The sequence below is a fragment of the Diabrotica undecimpunctata genome, chromosome 5, assembly GCF_040954645.1.
Source record: "Diabrotica undecimpunctata isolate CICGRU chromosome 5, icDiaUnde3, whole genome shotgun sequence".
In the NCBI taxonomy this organism is placed as follows: Eukaryota; Metazoa; Arthropoda; class Insecta; order Coleoptera; family Chrysomelidae; genus Diabrotica; species Diabrotica undecimpunctata.
Window position 1 is genome coordinate 108,722,949 of NC_092807.1, and position 25,020 is coordinate 108,747,968.

The window sequence follows — 25,020 nt, forward strand, 5'->3', positions numbered from 1 at the left end:
AAATCTTGCATATTTCTATGTAATGCTTTGAGTGAATCTGTATGTAGCCCAGATAATAACTAAACTCGTTTGCATCACTGCAACCATTACACTTCTTACAACGTAAACACCTTACTGCAACCGTTGCTTGAATTCAATCAACGCTGCAACACATGGGGGATTTAGGAATGGCAAGTCACATTAGAGGAGGACTTTGCAAAATTTCCACGTTTAACCTGGAAATTAAAGATTTTTGATAAATATTTTGTTGAAAGTGTTTTTTTCTGAAAAGAACAAAAATAACAAAAACGTCCTATTCGATTTATTTTCCTCTTTTAACTCTGATGGTTTGATAGTAATGCATTGGAAAATACAAAAAGAAAATGCAAGTTCCATAGAACTTTTTCCGAACTTTACACTTTATGAACACTTCCTGCAACTTCCTCATTTTAGTTTTATATACGTTTAACTTTAGTGAAAAAGACGCGTTAATTTAATTATAAATATGTACCCAACAAAAAGTTGCTTCGAGAAACTTTTTAAATTAAGTTGTAATACTGAACTTTCTAGTTAACTAAAATTGCATCTCTAATTTCACATAAAATTTCTCAGTTTAAAATATCTAACGCGATGAAAATTGTAGTTGTAAATATTTTACTCGGAATTGTTGTGCCAGAACAGCAGTCGATCAGATCAAAAAGTAGTAATTTTTAAATATTTTAAACATTAATTTGTTTTAATTATCTATTTTAATAGGCAAGAAATTAAACTATGGATTTTTTTATTTACACTTTCTCAACTCTCGCTACTCATAGCTATTAGCATTAGTGAAATTTTCATTTATTTATTTGATCAATAAACACAAAGTACCCTTAGGTGTAGAGTGAGGTATAGAAGTGTTTTGTTACAACTTGATTTTTAAATGTTAATTAATCTTTTTTCTTCAGTTTTATTTAAGTTTGACTTTTCTGATCAATACATTACAATTGTGCATATTTGTTTTTATTTAATAAAACTCTAACAGGAATCTTATGATTATTGCTACCCTATGATCAATAAGCAAATTAGTTTATATACAAAATATTACAAAAAACAAGTACATTCGTTTAGCAAATTCCCATCTGTAAACATGAGCACGTGTTGATATTCGCCGTCTCATTCGTCAAGAGGCTATTAAATATAATTTATTACCTTAAGCCAGACAGATTCTCATTTTACAGGTCCAAACTTGACAGCATTTTAAATTCAAATTGTATCGTGTTGATTTTTAAGTTAATATATTGTGTTATAGTTATTGTTAAGTTATTTACTGGTCATGTTATTTTTTAGAGTTTAGTTTAATTGTGATTTAATGATTAAATTTCAAGAAATTTTTACACTAATAGTTTCAAAAGTAAATATTTTTAAACATCATATGATACAGATCAGTACGACCCTGTTTGGCTTTCACGTGCTTCTGTTGACAATTGGGAATATGTATAGTGAATGAAGTTTAAGGTTACATTCAGCAATATTCCTTAGGCTCTAATACATTATAGTACTACTAGCTAACGTGTACACTTTAGCCGCACTTTGCTCTGCTTTTTCACTTTCACTCAGTTATAGCACTAACTCAAACGGCTTCGTTTTCTTAATTCTTTTTATTTAGTTGGTGTTGTCTAGGAGTTTGATGGCCTCGACATTCACGTGGTTGGAGAGCCTTTGTTCATTACTCTCGGCAAACTTACTTATTGTCTGGATAACCGTAAGTACCATGGAGCGTTCACGATGTTCCTTAATAATATATTCTGATATTCTGATATTCTGATCGTTGTATAATTTGGATGTTACTTTCCTTTGTACAGCCCCATAGCTGTATCCCATATGTCCATATCGGTTAATGACTTGCTTATACAATATCAATTTGTTATAAATAGACAGAGTGGATTTTTTTCCATCAACCAGTACATCTTTCTGAACTTAATTTCTAATTCCTCCTTTTTTTTTAATATGTGCTTTTCAACGTAACTTGGAATTTAATGTCATACCCAAATATTTTGCCTTATTTGCATAAGGTCTTCTTCTTTGAGTGTCTCTCCTATCGGAGATTGGATATCATTAGGGCGATTCTAATTTTATTTACTGCTGTTTTGAATAATTCGTTAGTGGTACAGCCAAACTTTTACGGCCTGGATTTCTGCGTTCTTGGATTTTTCCTTGCATTATATTTTGTAGGAATGTGTACTTTTGTCCTCTCATCAGGTGCCCAAATTCAAGCATAAGGTATTTAGTTTCAATTTATACTAACTGGGATATGTTGTTCTCTCTTGTTAGTAAAATTGACATGAACAGATTTTGTTTCAGTCAATTTGATACGCCATCGCCTGGTCCAGATGCTAATTTGTTCAACAGAGTTCTGTAGCATGGTTACTGCATCCTCGTGGTCTTCTGCGAATGCTAGAATGCATGTGTCGCAATTGTGTTAGGTTCTAATGATGGAATATCGCTGGTATAGCACTGGCCCCAGGACATTCCTTGTGGAACTCCAGCTTTAACTTGTCTTAATTTTGAATATGCTTCCTTATGTTTAACTCGAAAGTATCTGTCGGATATATATGATTCTAGTAGTTCAGAATATTGTTTTGGTATGATATAATCCGTCATGTCACACTTTGTTAAAAGCCTGCGTTACATCAAGGAAAATTGCGGGACAGACTTTTCATTCTTCTAGGGCTTTTTCTAGTATATTTTTTTCTCTATAATCGGTTTAAGTCTCTTCAAGAGTAATTTTTCGTATAATTTAGACATGACAGGTACCTAACAGTGAAATAGGCCTATATGAAGAAGCTTCTTGTGGAGTTTTTCCTGGTGTTAGTTTCATCATAATTTCTGCCACCTTCCATATCTTTGGTACGTACCTCAGCCTAAAGGAAGCGTTTATAAGATTTGTTAATTTTATTATAGCTATCCTTGGAAGTTGCTTTAATACTTCCCCAGTAATTAGACCAAATCCAGGAGCTTTCTTTGGATTTACATTTTCTTTTATTTCCAAATATACTTTTTTGGAGTAACAGAGCTAATCTCCATTTCATCTTGATCAGGGAGCTCCCAGTTAATTATTTCTTGTTCTTCATTAGGTTAAAAAGTATTTTCTAGGTGGTTAGAAAACCTGTTTTGCCTTTTGTATATTGCTTTCTGCCCAACTACCCACAATAAGTAATCAGTAGCGCTATCATTTGATAGTTCATTTAGGTAAATGCTAACCGATTCGATTTTAAATTTTTTGAATTTCTCTTTTTAATTTTTGTGTGGCATTATTTAATCTAGTTTTATCAACTCGTGCACTGGACTCATGCCACTTGCGTCTTAGTTTTCTCGTTTCGGTTATCATTTCTCTGATTTCTTTCGGGTAGTTATTTCCTTTTTTTATTTCGACACTGTTCGTGCTGTTGTTCCAAGAAGCTTGTTGTACATTTGTACAATAATAAAGCACCATGTACCAAACATTTATCTAACAACATGCTATGGTATGGAGCGTTATCCACTATAATTAGGGATGGTTCAGACAAACTTTTTAATACTTTATTTTCAAACCAAGATAAAAAATTTAGCGGATAGCGGGTAGACACTTTTCTACGATTCCGGTAGAGAATACCACGTGAGCCAGGCTTTTTTCCATACTGAGAGAAATCATGTAATTTCAGTCTTCTGCACCGTACTGAAGACGACCAATAGTCAGAAATAGGTGTATACGGTTGCCTTCCATCTTATGCTATGCCGATACCGTTTACCTTTATTATATATAAATATATATATATATATATATATATATATATATATATATATATATATAATACTGAGGTGAAGCCAGCGATAAATGGAACTCAAAGTAGATACCAAAATATACAAAACTAGCCTTTATTATAAGTGGATGAAGTAAACTTCCAAATTTTTTACTACATCTTTAAATAGCATTAATATTTTTCGTATTCTCAGTTCACTTTTAAAAATGATTACAATGACTGGGTCATCATCTGTTGAATAATAAAATAAATTACTTAATCACCCGACGACTATTGTCTTAATGGCAACAAGTGTTGATTTATTATTTAAATCACATATATCATCCTTTATTATTCAATTACGCAGGTGTCATTGTTGACGAATTAAGTTGCCCACTGCAATTCGTGTAGAGCTCTATTTAAACTCAGTTGCAAAATAAGAACTAATGAACGAAGGTGTCATTTTCAGTATGGTAAGTAGGACCGTATCTAATATCATTTTGTTTTAAAAAATTGCTTTTAAAAAACTATATAATAATATATGCGTGTCAAAACGCTCATTATTTTTCAAGAGTGTTGGATAAACATGTTGGTGATATAATTTATATAGAGCTATCGAAAAACACCGTAATTTTGATAATACATGCAATCAGTTATTTTTAAAGTTTAGTTTGCCTATATTTTTAAAAAATTCTTGTGAGAAAATTAAGTAAAGCGTTATTCGACATAATTCCTTATGTGGAAGTAACTAACCACCCAATCGAAGGTGACCTTATTCCAAGGCTTGCTCTAATTACAGTTTTTTTCGATGGCTCGATATAATACTAAATATAATGTAACTAAAATGATGTATTCTGAAGCTATTTTCTTGTGGCATTTTAAAGTAATTACTATTTAAATGGGAATAAGCCACAATTAAAGGTTAAAGTACGTTTATTTATAATAAACGCACTTTAACCTTTAATTGTGGCTTATTCCCATTTAAATAGTAATTAAAATGATGTGAGTATTAATAAGGATATAATTACGAATAAAGTTATAACATATATAAATAACAAAAGAAATACAAAGATTAACTTATGGCCTCATAAATGGGCCCTGTCCCGATTTAATACAACCATGGTATAAGATGAAATTATTATTAAATGCTTCAAAAGTTTGTATGAAAGTGAAAAAAGTTATCTGTAAACTGAAACAGTACAAAAATTTGAAATATTAATCTGAACAGAGCGGAGTAGCAATAGAAACCACATAAACTACATATCTAGAATGAGAAGCAGTAGAGGAGTTGACTTTTCCCCCTTTTGATTCATAAGTTCAGTCAAAGAACTAAACCAAAAATTCAAGCAAAACTCGACAATACAAAGAATAAAGTAATATAGTGTTATGGATCAGTTTATCAATCAGAAATAGATTAAAGAGTTTTTTTATTATTTTAATATACCGCGGGCATATAAGTTAAAATACAACCCTGTACTTGTTTGTAATAGTTAGAATAAGAGAAGACATTGCTCCGTGACGAAAAAGTTTTTCCTTGAAAGACTGAGTGAATAGTGAAAGGACAATGGAACCCGTATAATTTTATAGATTTCAGAATAAACTTGTAATTGTATTTTGCGGTGGACATTTTTCGAAAGTAAATAAGAATTAGATTTAGATATGAGATAACAAGAATTTGGAAACTTATTTCTGTTGAAAAAGGCAAAATTGTTAATGATTTCTGAAAAGTAATTTGAGTGAAAGTAGTTTATTTGTTTTAACTATTACGTTGGAAATTTTCTAAATCTAAAATAAGTGGGAAAGATGAATGCTTATGATTGGTTAAAAAGGAATGATGGGGAATGAGAGAGTTGAGAAGGTTGTCTGGGGATATTGAAAAGTTTATTATTATGTTACCGGCAGACCAGAAGAGAAGACGTGTTTTCGTGTAGTCAATCGGAGTACCAGTGTTTTCGTTTGTTAGTGAAAAAGGTGGAAGCTGAGAGCAGATCAAAATCGAGAAGATTAATACCTCTTTTGAGTCTGCATAGTCCACGAGATATAATTGAGAAAGAAAGGAGAATTTGTGAATAAAGAGTACTGGTTAAAAGAGGCTTGGGCTTGTGTTTTCGGAGGAGTAGTTTGCTGGTATGCGGTTTGGATCGATGCTGAGAACGGGAAAGATTTGATGGTAGCCGGACATAATCAATCAAGGAAGGAACTGTGGTTTGATCGAGAGGAGACATCATTGGTGTAAAAAAATAAAGGTCAGTCAAATAATTTGAATGAAAGAAAACTTTAAGATATTCTAAAGATAAAATCAAATATAAGCATTCGAACTAAGATTCCAAGTTTTAAAGAGTTATTTTTTTTGTGAATAAATTATATTTTATATGGTCAATTTTTTAGTAGATATTATTATAAAACAGATCAATAGATAGTTTGTATTCTTTGTAAACTTTAAGATATTCTAAAGATAAAATCAAATATAAGCATACGAACTAAGAGTCCAAGTTTTAAAGAGTTATTTTTTTTGTGAATAAATTATATTTTATATGGTCAATTTTTTAGTAGATATTATTATAAAACAGATCAATAGATAGTTTGTAATTAAAATTAAATTTAGAGTATAGGAGTTTGTTGGGAAAGATAATTGCCCACAAAAGTTATTTATTAATATTCATCGTATTGCTTATTGAAAATAAATAATAATTTGTGTGCATATTTATGTTGTTTTAATGTTAGTTCCGTTTCCTGTTCTATCCCGATTATGAGCAACTAGGAGATACTGAACCCACTAGAAGAGATATATAAAGTACACTGATTAAAGTAAAATTAAGAAGGCACCCTGAGAATTTTTAATAGTAATTGATTTGTATGACTCTGCATAAATTAGTGAATTAATTAATTAAATAAATGGATTAATTAAATCAGTGTTAATTAATAATAAAACATCATAAAGCAGATCACAACAACATGGCGAGCCAACGTGGGGTTTAAAAGTATCTCTAGTTGTGAATGTGAAGGATCAGAAACGGAAAACAGGTGATTGAGAGAATTTATTTGCCCGTCGGAAAGAATTTGATATATTTATTTGAAAATTTATGAAATATTATTTGAGTTATTTTATCTAGGTACAATTTTACATTTATTATATTTTTGATTGATTTAATTTTTTGATGAATTTAAAATTTATGTTATAAATTGATAATATTTGGGGAGAAATATTTGTCGTGTTCTGCAACATAGAGAGTGTTGTAAAATTTCACATTTGGCGGGGATAAAACTCAAATACATGTCGACTACAAGGAGCCAAAGCAAAATGCAAGAAAGGAAAGAGGATAAGATAGAAGAGGAAACAATTATTGATGAAGGATCGGATAATGAAGGAAATGCTACAATAATGGAGGAAAGAAAAGAAACAGGGATGCTGGAAAAATTATTAGCAATGATGCAAATACAGACACAAACAATAGAGAAAAACCAAATTGAAACATCAAAGAAAATTGATAGAAATCAACAAGAAACATCACTAAAAATGGATGAAACAAAACAGATAATGGAAGAAAACCAACGGGAAACAAGGCAAGCAATAGAACTAAATAACAGAAATATAGAGCAGCGTTTGGAAAACTATGAACAAAAATTAGAAGAAAATGATAGGAAAATGGAAAAGCGTTTGGACAAATATGAAAATGAGGTAAAAGTCTGTTTAGAAAAAGTCAGAGAAGAAACAGAGAGGAAACTAGAGATGCAGAGAGAAGAAATAGAAACTAAAATGAAAGATATTAAGACTGTACAGAAAAAGGAATTAGAACAGTTAGAAACAAAATTTGAAATGGCGTTACCAGAAGACAAGAAAGAAATAGAAAAACAAATTGAGGATATCAGAAAACAACGAGAGACGGGAGACAGGATAGAAGTACTCATCCAAAGTCCGGGTGACATAAAAATACAGTTTGGCGGGGACGTAAAAAAATTACACCCAGTAATTTTCATCAACAATTTAAAAAAGAAAGTACGACATATCGGTAATTTCGAAACAGCAAAGGAAACGATAAGGAACCATCTTAAAGATGAGGCAAGTTTATGGTTTGATAGCAAAGAAGAAGAATTGCAAAATTGGCAAACATTTGAACAAAAATTTCTGAATTATTTCTGGGGGAAAATACAACAGATAGAGATAAACAATGAATTACAAAATGGGAGATACCAGGATAGTATAGGTATATCAGAAAAAACATATGCCCTACAACTATACAACAATGCAAGACACTTACATTACAACTATTCGTCCGAACAGCTAGTGGAACTAATAGCCAGACATTTTGAAGATACCTTAGAAGATCACATAACTCTACAAAACTACAAAGATATTGACAGTTTATGTCAATTCTTACAAATACGAGAAGCAAAATTACAAGAGAAAGAAAAATGAGGAGAACGCAAGAAAATTATAGACAACGAGAAAATCAAGACTATAGAGATAGAGGACAAAACTTTAGGAGAGAGTACACAAGAAGAGAATTTGTCCCGAGGAGGGAAAACGAAAGTAGAGACAATGGAAGAGTAAACTATGAACAAAGAAATCGGCAATGGAACGAAAACAGATATCGAGAGAATCAGAATAGAAACAACACTCGCACATATCAGGAAAACCGAAATAATAATAGAACGAATGAACCGGAAAATCGCGGAAACCGATACGGGTCCGAGAGACCAAGAGAAAATAGAAGAGCGGTCAACAACACACACATAGAGGAATATGAGGATGAGAGACAAAGCGACAGAAGTAGAAGCGAACAAAAACAGCAAGCGTCTTTTCACGAAGGCGCTCACTAAAGACAAAGAAACAAACAGGAATTTTTTGTCACCCGAAGGAATTTATTAAATTGGCAGAAAATAAGGACAAAATAAGTGGAACAAATCTGAAATTTGTAGATGGTTTTATCAACGAGACACCGATTAAAATTATGATTGATACTGGATCGGAAATTACACTGATCAACAGAAAACTAATAGAGGAAGTTAATTTAACGAATTTGATTTACAAAATTCCCAAGGTAAATTTAGTGGGCGCAAATAAACGGACTTTGGCAACGATAAATGAAGGAATACGAATAAAAGTACGATTGGATAAGAAATTTTATGCACTACAATGTGTTGTGATGCCAAACATGTCGCATGATATGATCGTAGGAGTGGATGAATTAGCAGAAAAACATGTGGTGATAAATTTCAAAAATAACACGATGAAAATCACAGAGGAAAAAGAAGAACAGGACAGTAAGGAAATGGAAAAGGAAAATGAGAAACGGAAAATGATTTAGACAAAGAACAAACGGTGGAAATGAATTTGGCAATGAAGCAAGGACAGAGAAGAAAGAGGAGATTGGCAAAAGAAAGTGAAACGTGGGTTTCCTTAAAAGAAGAGATGAGCCCAGAAGAAGAAAAAGAAGAAAGATTAACAAAAGAAGACGAAAAAGGTACAATTGAAACAGTGGTATTTGAAGAAGTCTGCGAAATGGAGGAGGCAGAATACAAAATAAATGTGTGTAAAGAAATTGAGGAAAAAGAAAGAAAATTGATATGTGGAGAAGAAAAGGAAAAGGAATTGCGTGTAATATTGAGAAAGTATGAAGATTTAATAAATGAAGAAAACAGAGTAGCCAAAAAGTATGAACATTCGTTTGAGGTTAAAGACTTAGGAAATTTTCGATCGAAAACTTATCCGATCCCATATAAATACCGACAGGAGGTGAAAGGAGAAATTAACAAAATGTTAGAAGATCAAATCATAGAGAGATGTGACTCGCCGTACATCAACCCAATCGTGATTGTGAAATAAAGCAGATCACAACAATAGATATGCCGAAAGAAGTGACCATACAAAAATAAAAGAGAAGGTTTAACTGGCAAACTAAATTTGCAAAACCAAGGAATGGATATAGAGCAAATGTAGGAAGAAATATTAAAAACGGATTAATAAAACCAAGGAGAAAGAATGGTGTGACCAAGACTGTAGAAAATTGGTAAAGTAAATGGGAAAAATAAGACAACAAAATTTAAGTCAGAAAAACAGTAACCGTACACAAGAATATAGATAACTATCCTGAAAATAAATTAAAAGAAATAAAAGAAACAATTCAAAATAAAGAAATAAGAGAAATATTATGTTTTTATGAGATTAAGCCACAATTATTGGTAGTTATTGCGTTGATAATCACATTGTTAAATAACGTTTTGACGTTTCGATTTCTACCCCGGAAATCGTTCTCAAAAAAGTTTTTATACAAATTCTAAAAAATCAAATCAAAGTCTAACCAAAGTTTTTGTTATTGGATATGTCATTTTAAAATTCACATGTTTGCCATAGATATTGTAGGTATGGAGTACGTAGTGGCTACAACAAATTTTGAGGGTGGTATTTTTACCCTTGGATTACTAAATTCTGATTGTTATTTGTATATTCTGTGTTACATGTTTGTGTGAAAAAAATGGTATCGTAGTTTTGGTTGAGTAACGTAAATTGAGTAAAAAATAGATTTGTTGTTTTGTGTGTATTGTGTGTTGCATGTGGGTTGTGTGTACATATATACTTTTTAGGTACAGTTATCGTTACTATTTTAAAACAAATGTTTAACTTATGATTATGTACGTGAACTGTAAACTTTCTATTTTAATGATTCCAATTATTATTAAAATTAAGATTAAAATTTCCAAAGAAAGCAGTAACTTTTTCATAACTGTACTAAAATGAATCCATGTCATAACTTATTTGGTGACTTGCCTGAAATTTTGTATTGTGTAATAATGTTTTAACTTAGGTACAAAATAACTACATTAAATGATTAACTATCCAAAAAGCTTTATTTTAAGCAAACTTTCATTTTCCATACTGCCGTAATTTTTAAATTAACTGTACCTTAAGGTAAAATTACAATTAAAATCTGCAAACTAGGGATTTTGTTGATATTACAGCAACAAGTTGTCATTTTGATAATGAAAAATTAGTTCGGTTGTCGCTTAACAGATGGGAAAATAAGTTCACGTGTCATCTAATAGAAGGTAGCAGTGATGTAAATCGCGACAGATGTGCATTTGCCGAATTTAAGAAAAATTTGCAAAACATTGAAAACGAGTTTTGTGATTATGCAGAAACCATGAAAATATTAATCACGTGGTTTTGTTTAGCAAAGCGGCCCCTCCCATTAAACATTTTGGCCTCGTTAGACCTTCAACCATGACTGTATAACGTCACAGTGTCTTAACAATACAATTATACTATTTTTATATTTGTCACCGTGACCTTATATAATCATGGTTGAAAGTCAAACAAGGCCCAAAATGTCTCGAAACGTCTGCTGGGGGATTATACTGGTTTTTACTTAATACATAGATTAAATAAGCTCTAGCATGTCACGTGCGGCTTATCTGAAAACAATTCCAGTTTTAATCTCTTCCTGGCATATTTAACCCTTAAACGGCTAGCGTTACCATATCGTAACGGTAGACAACCTCATTTTAGAAGTGGCAACACAGCTTTTGGTTCCATCGGAATGCGTTGGTTATATGTCAACACGCTTTTAGTATGTGAATTAACACATTGTTGGGTACAACGTCAACGTAAAATCTTTTTGGCAGTTTTATTCAAATTTTAAAAATTGTGGTAACAGTTACGAGCTTCCAAAGATGGACATCCGTCTAGAGTAAGTATTACTAAAACTTCTTTTTTGAATTTTTATGAAAAATACTTACAAAAGAGTATTTATAGATAGTTATTCTTCAGTTCTAGACCAAATTTTGTTATAAAAGTATTTCAAGTTCTATAATGTAACCTCAGAAATATTGGCCTTACCGTATGGTAACGCTAGCTGGTTTAGGGAGACAAAAAATATTGTACGTGTATAAATGTCTTGCGTGTTGAGTATGTGGTATATATGCGAGGAGAAAAGCTAGGACTCTTGTTTATATATTAATAATTGTCTAGTATATTCATTTGTTACTTTTAGGAGTGGGTTTACGCTGGAAGAAGCATTGCAAATGGTTTATGAAGAAGTTCATGAAATATTCATCGAGCCTCCTGATGCGAATGTCCTTACCGATGAGGATTCTGGTGATGAAGATGGTGGCGGATTTCTAGATAATTTAAGCGGTCGACAGTTGACACCAGGAGCTGAAATCGTCCCTCCTCGTGCTGTCAGAGCTTTTATCGATGTACCTGAATCGGAGCCAGTGTCAAATATCGTCCGCCCTGGGTCAGAAAAAATATCCTGGATTGAAGGTGACTTTGAACGTGTGAGCAGGTATTTTCATAAACCAGATTATAGTAAATATAGTGATATGGACTATTTAGATATATTCGAGATGTTTGTTGATAGCGAAATAATTGAACTACTTGTGACCGAATCAAGAAAATACGCACTTTTCTGCAATAAACCGGATCCAAACATTTCTAACGAAGAAATGAAATGTGTAATTGGGATTATGATTGTTACAGTATATAATGAGTTACCTGAAAGGGACTTTTACTGGGATTCCAAACAAGATATGAAAAATATTTTAGTCACTGAATCTATGAGAAGAGATCGGTTTCACCAAATTTTAAAATATTTGCACTGCGCCGACAACACACAAGCCTGTACATGGTGACAAAATGTGGAAGCTACGCCCACTGATGGGCCTTTTGAAACGCCGCTTTATGGACAACTGGATACCTGAACAGAACTTGAATTACGATGAGGCTATGATCAAATACTTTGGGAAGCATTCATGTAAACAGTTTATTCGGGGTAAGCCCATCAGATTTGGGTATAAAATGTGGTGCCTAAACTCTGCTTCTGGTTATTTGGTGAACTTTGATATATATCAAGGAAAAAACCCAAAGTCAAACACTAGTTACGAAAGCAATTTTGGAAAATGTGCTGCTCCTCTACTTTGCATGATAGATGAATTTTCGGATGATATAAAAAAGCTCCCGTTCACATTTTACTTCGACAATCTCTTCACAAGCTTTAATTTGTTATATTCCTTGAAACAAAGAGGGTATGATGGTACGGGAACTATGAGGGAAAATAGAATTCCTACAAGTTGTGAGTTACCTAAAAAAAGTATTATTTCGAAATCGAAAAAAAGAGGAGACACGATATCTGTCATCGACAAAGAAGATGCAATAATATTAGTCAAGTGGATGGATATGACAGAACAGACCATTTTTTGATAAACATCCCCAATAATAAGAGGCGTCGATGTGCTGGAGAAGGTTGTAGCTCAAGTATTCGTACTATGTGTGTCAAATGTGATGTAGGATTATGTCTAGAGTGCAATATAATGTTTCACAGCCCAAAGTGATAATTTTCTTGTCCAAAAATTTTTTGTATACCCTAACCGGCTAGCGTTACCAAAACGTAACGACTATTTTTTGTAAAATTACATATATTTTGAGAAAAATACTTGTACCAATATGTTTAATAAAGTGTTTTGACCAATATTTATGATTTTTCCTTTCCTTTTTTGCAAAAAATAAATTTCGCCGTTGAAGGGTTAATTTAAAAAAAATAACAATATTATGTAATCATTGATTAATTTTTGTCAGTACATTTAAATATTTCCGTAAATAACAATGTGAAATTTTCTGAGAAAAAAATTTCCTCTGTTGACATTTGATATGAAAAAAATGTTATTGTAGTAACGCTGTTTTTCGACTGACTTACATATCTCAGATTTCTTAGAGATAATGTTCTTATAAATAAATAGTAACTCAATCTTCATTCACTTGAGAATTAGCATAATCCCTTTTTTGATAATTATTTATTTGTATTTCAAACAATTGCAAAGTTCTTTATCAGTTTGAAATAAATATTTTTGAGCCGAATTGCCGCCTAAATGCTGTCTAAATACAATAATTAATAAAATATTTTCAAATGAATGAACGTTTTTTATCTATTAGTGAGAATTTACCTTAGGTACATTACCAAAAAGCCTCTTTTGTTGAAGTACCATGGTTATCAAATTATTATAAAAAGGTATTTGTTACAGGTATATGTTTGTATTGATGAGAGAGATGTAAAATTTTGTTCATATTATATCAGCTTTTCCTATTCTCACAATTTTCTACACAAAAAAGAATGAAGAAAAATATGATTATTTTTATTTAGGTAATTTTAATTTGAAAATTTGCATTTATTTTCAATACTTAGAATTGTTAAAAAATATTTAGTCAATCAATACTAGTTAATATAACTGGTATACACGAATTTTAAATGTTTATAAACCTAAAAACCCAACACTCAGAATCAAAACAGCAACTTAACCTGAAAGGTAAATTAACAAAGATACAAAAATTATATCGAATGATCCAATCATCCAATCCGAAAATTAGAATTTGTGAAACTTTAACTAATAACTAATATCAACTTACATTAAAGAATACTGCCGATTGAGAGCGAACTGTACCGATCATAAGTTCCAGTACTTGTCATCGCTGGCAACAATGTCGCTGTTGAGAGAATTAAATTTCGGGAAAATTAGAATATTAGAATATGATTATCAACTATATACTTAAAGAATTGTTAAACGTTAGTTTATTTCTCTATCCTTGTTGACCCTCCTGAGTACTTTCTCAGTTTTTTAATACTTTCTCGATCTATTAGTCAAGTTGGATTAGACAAAAAAACAGGATTGACCTTGCGTGGCAAAGGCCCCAAATTTTATTATTCTAACCTTTGGGGCGGACAATAAAAGTGTAAATTGTAAATCGCGACTGAATCCAACCGTTTTAGCAGCCATCTTTAACTCACTACTCAGATACAATATTTTAGACTTCTTTTTGCTGTAATGTGATTTAGTTCCTCTGAGCTTTTTTATGCACTCTCTAACACTTTCCTTCTTCAGATAGTTCTTATTTTTGGTAGTCTCACCTCCTCTTTTCACTTCAACAGCAAACCCAAAATCCACTTTTTTGGCTGTGTTTTTTATTCTAGTTTCTCCAACACCAATAACAGTGCAAAAAATGTTAAACATACAGGAGTTTTAGCACCAGAGACAGTTGGAAAGAAGTATTTTATTCAGTACTTTCACTCAGGTCTAGGTTTTTGATTTTTCTTTTTGTTTACCGGCCTAGGTCTATGTCTTTTGATTTCTGTTGTATGAATCAGACTGGCAATTATATTGTCTTGTCTTTTCGTGTCTGGTACTTTATAAAACTCTTCTTTGAAAGCGTTGATGTAATTAAGCCTTATTTTTACGCATGTGAACCGATTATTGTTGTGCTTACATAATTATTTTAGGAGCTGCATGCCTGGTAATTTGTTCACTTTTCCTTTTTCCTCCTGTAACTCTTCTCTTTCTAGTCCCTTCATTTTGTTTACCAATGGTTACGCTTTCAGCTGCACCATCTATTATCCTTTAAATAATAACGTAATTACTAATTATTTCTAAATACGTTGACAATCTAAACAGTAGTCATAAAAACTTTTAATACAAAACCCTTACATAACCTCATATTTGCAAGACTCACTGTGCCAGCTAAGTGACAGTGCTTCTATTGGTTGGTTGGAAATAAGCTGTAAAGGCAGCTTTACATTTTCATGTAAAGGTGGTTATTAACATGCTGTTACCATTGAAAATAATTTTTTTGCATCAATCAGATAGAATAAACCACTTTGGCTACAACGTAACAATACATTTGCATATCTAACTCAACTTTGATTTGTGTGACTTAAGCCTATTTGCATGTTACCTTCTCATTTAAAGTCCTAAGCCGAACGAACTTACTTAAACGGTGACGTCATCCTCAGCAAACCATAAACAGAAACGAAACTACGACTTTAACTATTAATTTTAGCAAAAAAATGGAAGATATCATAATTATGTAAAATATAATTTTCTTCACTTTTACTTAGGTATATACATGTTGTAAAGTTAATAATCAACGAGATAATTAATTAATTATGCTCCCGTCCCATTCCAAAATTTTTCTTCATAATTCGGAAAATATCAACCGCATGAAAAAAAAAATAAAATTAAATTGTAGGAAATCTCATTTGCAACAATTGCAGTCCTTACCATTTTTACCGAAAAGTTGAAAATGGCGGCTAACGCAAGCGTAGGATGCAAACGCGATTTTAAATTTACACTATTTACTTCCTCCCCCCCCCCTTCCCCTTCCCAGGTAAGAATAATATAATCCAAATTTGAGCCCAGCTTGCCATGCAAGGTCAACTACTATCCCGACTGGACTATATAAAATGATTTTATAGAAATGACTTTATATTATGGACTATTTACGGTGTTGCAAGATTTATTCGTTGCATGTTTGTTTTTTCGTTCTATTAAATGAAAACTAAATAATGAATATATAATATAGCAGCTTCAATATTTCTTTTCAGAAACTCACATCAATCACGTGGGTCGTTACACTCCTCCCCATAATCTGTGGAGCAGAAAGCCAAAATTTGTTTACAGAAGAATCCAAAGAAATCCATTATACACCTAAGCCAAATATCTACGAAAAACATTTAGATATGCCTAAGATAGAATGGGGTCGAAATACTTGCGGTCCCTCTATCGGAGAATCATTTCTGAGATATTTTGGATTGACATCTCTATCGTTACACTCCAAAGATGAAGACATCCAAATTGCCTTGCTGCCTCTGATGTATAAAACGTCTGCCTACCGGCTTCGACTACGTATCGTGGATATTGTTAACAAAATTATTAGAGAAAGAAACTTGACCAACGGCAAAATGTATTCCGAAGCTTATATAGAAAACAGGCGGCAAATTCCAGGCCGTTTGGCTACTATTTACAGAGAGATGTTTTATTTAATAAGTCGAAGCATTGAACATGATATGCCGGTAGCTTTGTCTATAGACAATGGATTTAATTGCATCGTGATACAAGGATTTCAATTTGACGGATCTTATGATACAGCAAACTACACTTACGTGGATCCCCGAATAGGGATTTTAAAAACTGACTCAGTTGAACACTTAATGTCTCAAACTGCAAGAACTATAGGAGATATTTACTTAATGATCTACAAGCCGCCATTGACTGATGACGAAACTGACTTTACAGCTTGTTCTGAACAGTTAAACATATCCAAATGTATTATAACAATGAAACCATTCGCACATCTTAATCATAGTAAATCCAACGGTATTTGTCCCCCAGGTTTGAACTTTCATCACGTTATAACACAAGGCGAGGATTTTTTCAGCGTTAATCACATTGAATTTCATCCTGATGAAATAAAAGTTGGACTTTCCTTAAAAACCGCACTAGGGATCGAAAAAGTATACTTCGAAGTCAGCGACATTGAGTTTAGGAAGTATTTAAGAACACTGTTCAAAACAGTCCGGCAAATCACCGAAACCGGTCTGTTTGGGTCTATAAAAAACCAAGACTACGATGTTATGGTGGACTATATGTTTGAACACTATGCATACTTTCATTTTGCGATTAAAAATTTGGTAAAAGAAAAAAGATTAAATTTGATTGAAATTGCAACGGACAGAAACCGAGTTTTTGATCCAACCAAAATAAAAGCAATATACCAGTGTTACTGAGATATTATTCTATACCAGGGATTGGGAATTTCTTTCTTTCGCGTGTGAATATTGGCTAAAGGAATAATATGGCGGGCAAAAATATTACATTTTTGGTTATGTTGTTTGCTGAAATAAAAATATTGTTTCTTTCGGAAACACTTTTATTGTGCAATATTACAAAATAAACGATTGAAATACAATACCGTAAACTGGGGTAACTTTGCTCCACATTTAGGAGTAATTTAAGGAATTGCGAGGAAAAGTGTATAAAATTGCTACTAGTATTATATTTTTTTAATAAGTGATGAAGAAAGTATATAACGTATTTACTGTATGGTATTTTTTATTCTAAAAATAATGAATTACATATAAATTTTTTTAAATAGTGGAGCAAAGTTACCTAACTATAGGGTGTGATAATTCTTTTCCACCTCATAAAACCATGAAATTTTGTATAGTAACATATAGTTGGTGCAAAGTTAATGGGTTCCTTATATTAACCTTGCTCCAAAGATATTATTCGTGCAAAAAAAAACTAAAAAAGACGGCAGCGTTATTTATTTGAAAATAATAAACAATCTTCTTCTTCAAGTTCCGCTCCTATCGGATATTGGAAATCATTCTGGCAATTATAATTTTGTTGGTTACGCGCCTGAATAGTTCAATTGAACTGCATCCAAACCATTCACGGAGATTGCGTAGCCACGAGATTTTACGTCTTCCCACGCTTCTTCTGCCTTTGATTTGACCCTGCATTATATTCCTTAGTAGTTCTTATTTTTCACCTCTCATGATGTGCCCCAAGTATTCCAATTCTCTGATTTTTATAGAATTTAAAACTTCGCATTGTTTTCCTAGTTATTCGAGAACTTGTTTGTTTGTTTTGCGATCCATCCATAATATTTTCAAAATACGTCGGTAACACCACATTTCGAGTGCTTCTAGGTTTTTAATGTTGGCCTTTTTAAGTGTCCAAGCTTCAACCCCATACAAAAGGGTTGAGAAAATATAACATCGAAGCATTCTTAGTCGGAGCGATATATTGATATCGCGATTACAAAAAAGTTTTCTCATTCTATTAAAAGTTTACCGTGCAATTTCAATGCGACATCTTATTTATTTTGTCTGACAGTATCTTCAATGATCCATGCTCCAAGGTATTTGTACAAAGATATTTGTTAAATTTCTGTATTATCTAGTACTAGCTTAACTTCGATGATTTGCGCTTTTGTAAATACCATGAACTTGGGTTTCTTCAAATTTATTTTTAGTCCATAATCGTTGCAATATATATTTAGTTGTTCAGCAAGGTGTTTTTCTAGTGTTCCTGCCAGAAGGACGGTATCGTCAGCATATCTTATGTTATTAAGTGGTTCACCGTTTATTTAGAGGCCCTCACTGACCTCGGCAAGCACTAATTCTAAGATGGCTTTACTGTATAAATTGAATAACAAGGGTTATGATCTGAACCGATGTCTGCTCCAGGGTAAGTTTTGGCAGACAGTATAGACAGTATAGATGTAGGTGGCATCACAATCTGAACATTTTAGTCTATAAACACCACTACGGTTCATATAATTGATGGGTTCTATATCTAATCTTTGGAATTAGATATATACTGACCCGAAAATAATATTATTTTTTATAAATATGCTATTTTTTGCATTTTGAAATAACTTTTAGTTGTTCTATCATATTTATTGTTAACGAACGTGCTCAAAGATATTTAAATTTTAACATGCATTTTATTGGATTTTATTTATGTGTGTAATCTTTTAATTTCTGTAAGTATTGTAAATCTAAGTGTACTTCAGATTTTTCAAATGTTTGTTTTTTACAGTTACTCCCGATGAAGCTATTAAATAAATGGCGAAATATTGAGCTTTAGAAAAAACAAAGATTTTTATTTAATATAGACCACATACCCGATATTTCCAACATACTTATAAATTGTTTTTTGGTCGAAATAATCACGCTAATATATATATATATATATATATATATATATATATATATATATATATATATATATATATAATATACATTTCAGCTTTGCTACGGCTTTGATAATTGAGGCACCGAATATATAATAAATATAATATAATATATAAAGGATATATATATATATATATATATATATATATATACATATATATATATATATATATATATATACATATATATATATATATACATATATATATATATATATATATATATATATATATATATATATATATATATAATTATCTTTATCTTTTATCAAAGTGTTACTTAGCAGTTATAAAATTCCATTGCACGCTTTTATTTCCTTTGCATATTGTTCTCAAATGAAAAAAATAAAACCCCTAAAAGTTCATTTAAATATTCGCATGGCTCTTTGCCTCCCGGTACTTCCCATCAAGATTAGAGGGTTTTATCTGTCAAGCATAAACTACTAATAAAACACACTCTCAAAACACAAAATATTCCAGAGGCTCTATAAAAAATGTTCTTTCAGCTGGCTCGGCAATAAAAGTAAAGAAAATAGAATATGTGGTCGGTCAGGGGGAAAGTTTCATAAAAAGGTGATGTTTAGAAATTTAAATGGCGTTGTTTTATTTTGTCGTTTTGTTTTATTTATACTTTGGGCCACACAACAGAGACCACGTTTATAAAAACATGATAAAATATGATAATAATAAAAAATGAAGACGAAATAACTTGTACATTATGTTTATTCACAGCAGTGGCATTAATAATTAGAGCCTAATATTTATTATTAAAGATAGGAGGAATAATAAATTAAACAAAATTATTTGTATAACTAAGTTTATACATCAATTTGAAGGCACACCATACAGAACCATGTATAAACTTATGGCATGTAGACTACAAACCTCCTACGAAACATCTGATGGTCTATATTATATTAAAAGTAAGTCCCTATTTACTAGCGACCAATTCTTTTATTTCGTACATATACATCTACAAAAAAGTTGTCCAAAATTAAATTTCCAATCAAAATGTTACCTTTTTAAAGTCAAAAACAATTTTTTGACAAAAATATTATTCAAAAACGAAGCAAAAAAAACACACGTGATTCGTTTTTTTTGCCCCATAACTTTTTCCCACTGAGGTATAGGTATAGGCATTGCTTTATAGAAAAAAAAACCTCTATACTTCCTCTTCAAAATGACGTTTGGTATAAGTTTTTCGGATGGAAACACATTATTTTTGGCAATTTTTACTATTTTTTCGCAAACATTGTTCTCTAGTTATAGATATATGCAATACATTTAATACAAAGAAAATTCAATTCCCTTTAAAATGGTCTATTGTAGAAGGTTCTAGATACAATTTTAGGCAATATACTGTTATTCAAAAGTTTTGAAGAACCTTTTTGAAGATATACCGATTTTAAGGCTATTTTTTAAATCTCTTCATATATTTTTTTCTTGTACATTTAAATATACGCAACAAATAAAAAAAAAAGCAATACAAAGGACAATTGATGAAATATCTTCTTTTTCTTCTTCTTCTGTTTATATAGACATGACTCTGGGTGTTTTTCAGTATTTCCTCCAGTAAGTTGTCGTTCCATCGTTTTTGTGGTCTTCCTACTGATCGTCTTCCTATTGGGGAACTGTCTCTTGCCGTCTTTACTATTTGTTGTCATTCGGCTTATACGATCGTTCCATTCTACTCTTATATTTCTAACCCAGTTCTTGATGTTCTTAGGAACAATCAGAGACAACAATTGATGAAATATTACATGACCAAATCGACAGCGCTTAATTAATAAAAATCATCCTTGATAGTGCCAAAGAAATTGAAAGTCCGCAACAACAAAATGAAGATAGGAAACTATCTAATAAAACCAAACTAATGCTAAAACAAAGAAGGGAAATGAAGGTAAGTAGCAACATACATAGAATACAATACACATAAATTTGTAAGACAATGAGGAAAGGTAGAAAGAAAAACATTAGAAAATACAATGAAAAACTGGCAGAAAATGCAAACAAAAACAAAAAAAACTATAAAAAATCAAAAAAAGCATTAATCATTAAGAAGAAGCAAATCGTTGCTCTAAAAAACGAAAACACCAGATTTACAAACACAAATAAAATAATATAATTCGTGACTAAATTCTACAGCGAAGTAGACAAAGACCTCAAACAAGATTTGAAGAAACCAAGTAATCAGTAAACAAGAAAATGTACCATAAGTTCTTCCAGAAGAAGTAGAATCGACATTTAGAAAAGTGAAAAGCGGTAAAGCAACTGGAATGAATGCTATAGTAGAGAAACTGCTTAAATACGTTGACAAAAAAAAACTGAAAAATCCTAGCAGGCATATTTACGTATTGCCTAAGATTCATACCAGATCACTGGAATACGGCAAAAAATTCTCATTTATAAGAAAGGTAGCAAAGAGGATATTAAAAACTCCAGACCTATAAGTCCACTACCAATCATATACAAGATATTCACAAAAATCATCAACAACAGATTAACAAATGCATTTGATGCTACACAACCATGAGAGTAAGCTGGCTTTAGAGAAGTGGAGTCAGTACCCTGGATCATATCCATACGCTTCGAGAACTAGTGAGTAGAACTAAAGAACATGAAACACCGCTAGAATTAACCGTCATAGATTTTAAGAAATCTTTCGATTCTATATATTCCAAGGCAGCAATAGAAGCTTTGAACAATCAAGGGATTGATAAATCGTAGATAGAGACTTGAACAAATATATACAGATAAGTAAAAGCTAAGATAAACATTTATGAAAGTACTTCAGAATTTACCACTACCAGAGGCGTCCAACAAGAAGACGCAATATCACCAAAGTTCTCACTGCAGATCTAGAAAATATATTCGGCAAAATGACCTGACAGAACAAAGGTCTGTCCATTGATGGAGAATACCTCAGCCAAGATTTGCAGCCAACATCATTCAGATTGCTAATAATCATACAGAACTACAAGAACTGATAAGCGACATAAAAATGAATTAGATAAAAACAAATACCATGTCCAACAAGCTAGCTGAGACAGTAGACGAGTATGTATACGTCAACAGAAGAATAAAACTGGCTGGATATCTTTTGGTAAAAATGCAGTTATATTCAAATCCAGGATGCCACTCCACGTGAGGAAAAAAGCAGTTGATCAGTGTATACTACCAATCATGACATACGGCTGCGATACTTGGACACTAAAGAAAGAGATAATAGCGAAACTTAAAGTCACTCAAAGGTCAAAGTTCAATGGAGCGATGCATGCTAGGTATGACACCGAGAGATCGAAAAAGAATAGAATAAATCAAACAGAAAACCAAGCTTACTGATCCACACAATTTAATATTTAAAATGGCAGTGGGCGGGACATTTAGCGAGAAGAACTGACAATAGACGGTGTACTACAATTACATTGTGTTATCCAAGAGGCGTCAAGGGAGTAAGATGACGTAAAAAATTTAAAATGGGTCTATGACATAAGGAAACAAGCCGGTACAACATGGCACAGAAAAGCGAATATTAGACAATCGTGGGCAGAAATGGAACTACTATATAAGAGCGGCTGCACCATAATCCGTAGAATAAGCTGAGAATGATAATGATGACGATGATGATGATTATAATGTTAAACAAAGATCTCATAATATATATTTGTTTAACGACCCTGTCAAAAGTCATAAATAAAGCTCGGATTATAAGCAAAATGCCTTTTTTGCCTATTTTGCCTATTATAATTGTTTTTTGGACTTTTTGCCTTTTTTCGTAAATTCCGCCTATTTGTGCCTTTTTTAAAATTTCATGGTACTACCCATGATATTATTCTATTACTAAACCATTTTATAATAAAATTTTGGATCAATAATAAAATATCAATGGTTTGTTTATATAACAGATTTTTAGGAAAATGTACCTGATCGAGACTTGAGGGTTAACTATTTGGAAATCCCTAAGCTTTATTTATATCCTAGTTTAGTTTTGTTGCGTATACCGAAAAGCAAAGAACACGTTTTAAAACGTTTTAGACATTTGTGTGAAAAGATGACATCTAAATTAAGGCTATGGATCGCACCTTATTCGGAACTTTCTCTAGAAATTTTGTAAACCATGCGGCAAATCGGTAAGTTTTATTTTTTCTCTTTTTTTCTCGTCCCACAACATAACTAAATTCTAAAGCAGTTTTAGAATTCTAATTATTTTTTTTTAATTCTCAGATTTCAAGTAGAAAAAAGTACTTTATTGACTAGCATTGTGGAACCCCACTTCATAAACGTAATTTGGAAAAATTAAATTCCTCTAAGTTAGCCCAAATATCTCTGCGGAATAGTTTAAGCAGTTCAAAAAAAAGGAGGAAGACTCATTTAAATTTGATTTATGCCAGATGATGATTGCATCCAACATTCCTCTATATGAAGTTAATAACCCTAGTTTTAAATGCTTTTTCGAAAAATATCTTAATAAATCCTTACCGGACGAGAGTACATTGAGGAAACATACTGTGGAAAAATGTTATGTGGAATGTATTTCAAAAATTAAGCGGGAGTTAGAGGACAATTTTTTGTATATTATCGTGGATGAAACGACAGATTGATGCGGCAGGTATATAGCTAATTTAATGATTGGAATTTTGAACGAAAACTTTGCGAGAAAACCTTATTTAGTTGCTGTTAAAGAATTGGAAAAAACAAACAATTTAACAATAAGTCGATTTATACAAGATAGTTTAACAAACCTCTTTTTACCCAACGCTATACCAGTGAATAAAATAGTTTTAATGCTTTCAGATGCTGCGGCATATATGTTAAAAGCTGCTGTTAATTTAAAGATTTTTTATCCTAATTTAATTCATTGCACTTGTGTAGCCCACGGGGTTAATAGAATTGTTGAAGAAATAAGAAATCTGTTTCCGTTGGTAAATAATTTTATAAATTTTATGAAAAAAGTTTTTGTAAAGGCTCCGTTGAGGGTGCAAATATATAAAGAAAAACTTCCCGGTGTCCCTTTGCCACCTAAACCAGTAATTACAAGGTGGGGAACCTGGCTCGAAGCACTGCAATGAAATAGAATTAGTTATGTCAGAATTTGATGATGATATATCCGAAGCCATTCGAGAAGCAAACAAAATATTAAAAAATCAAAAATTTAAACAGGAACTCGCTTATATCAATGACAATTATAAATTAATAGTTACCACAATTACCTTATTAGAAAAACAAGAGATAAATTTATGTGAGTCAGTAAAATTAATAGATAATTTAAAGACGAAAATTAAATCGGCACCTGGAAGTAACGGTCAATTAATTTAAAAAAAAAATGAAATATGTTTTCGACAAGAATGAAGGTTTTTCGTTTTTATCTAATGTTGCTAAAGTTTTGAATGGGACATTTTCCGAGGAATTTTAAATTATGCCAGATTTATTATCCGCTCTGAAATATGCTCCAATTACATCTGTCGATGTCGAACGTTCGTTTTCAATGTACAAATTAATTTTAAGTGATCGAAGACATGGTTTTAAGACCGAAAATATTGAAAAACATTTAGTTGTTTCTATTAATGATAAAAGTGGTTACAATGTCATATTCCTTTATTGCTTATATTTTGCCTAAATGTTAATATTCCTGCCTTTTTTAATAAAAATCTTTGCCTATATAGGCGCCTTTTTCTTCAATTTTTGTTGCCTATAAATCCGAGCTTTAGTCATAAAAATTTATTTCATATGAAAGAGTTAATTGTATTAACAAAA

The 25,020-nt window shown here is 31.7% G+C and overlaps 2 protein-coding genes across 5 annotated transcripts in view; both read left to right on the plus strand.

Moving 5' to 3' along the window:
• Camta (Calmodulin-binding transcription activator) overlaps window positions 1-25,020 on the plus strand; it is a 1,863,487-nt gene that overhangs the window by 693,508 nt on the left and 1,144,959 nt on the right. The window lies entirely within an intron of this gene.
• Window positions 4,129-17,428, plus strand: LOC140440742 (uncharacterized). Its single transcript, XM_072531116.1, has 2 exons — window positions 4,129-4,213; window positions 16,109-17,428. Exons 1-2 carry the CDS (start codon window positions 4,187-4,189, stop codon window positions 17,288-17,290), a joined length of 1,209 nt encoding a protein of 402 aa, XP_072387217.1. The 5' UTR covers window positions 4,129-4,186; the 3' UTR covers window positions 17,291-17,428.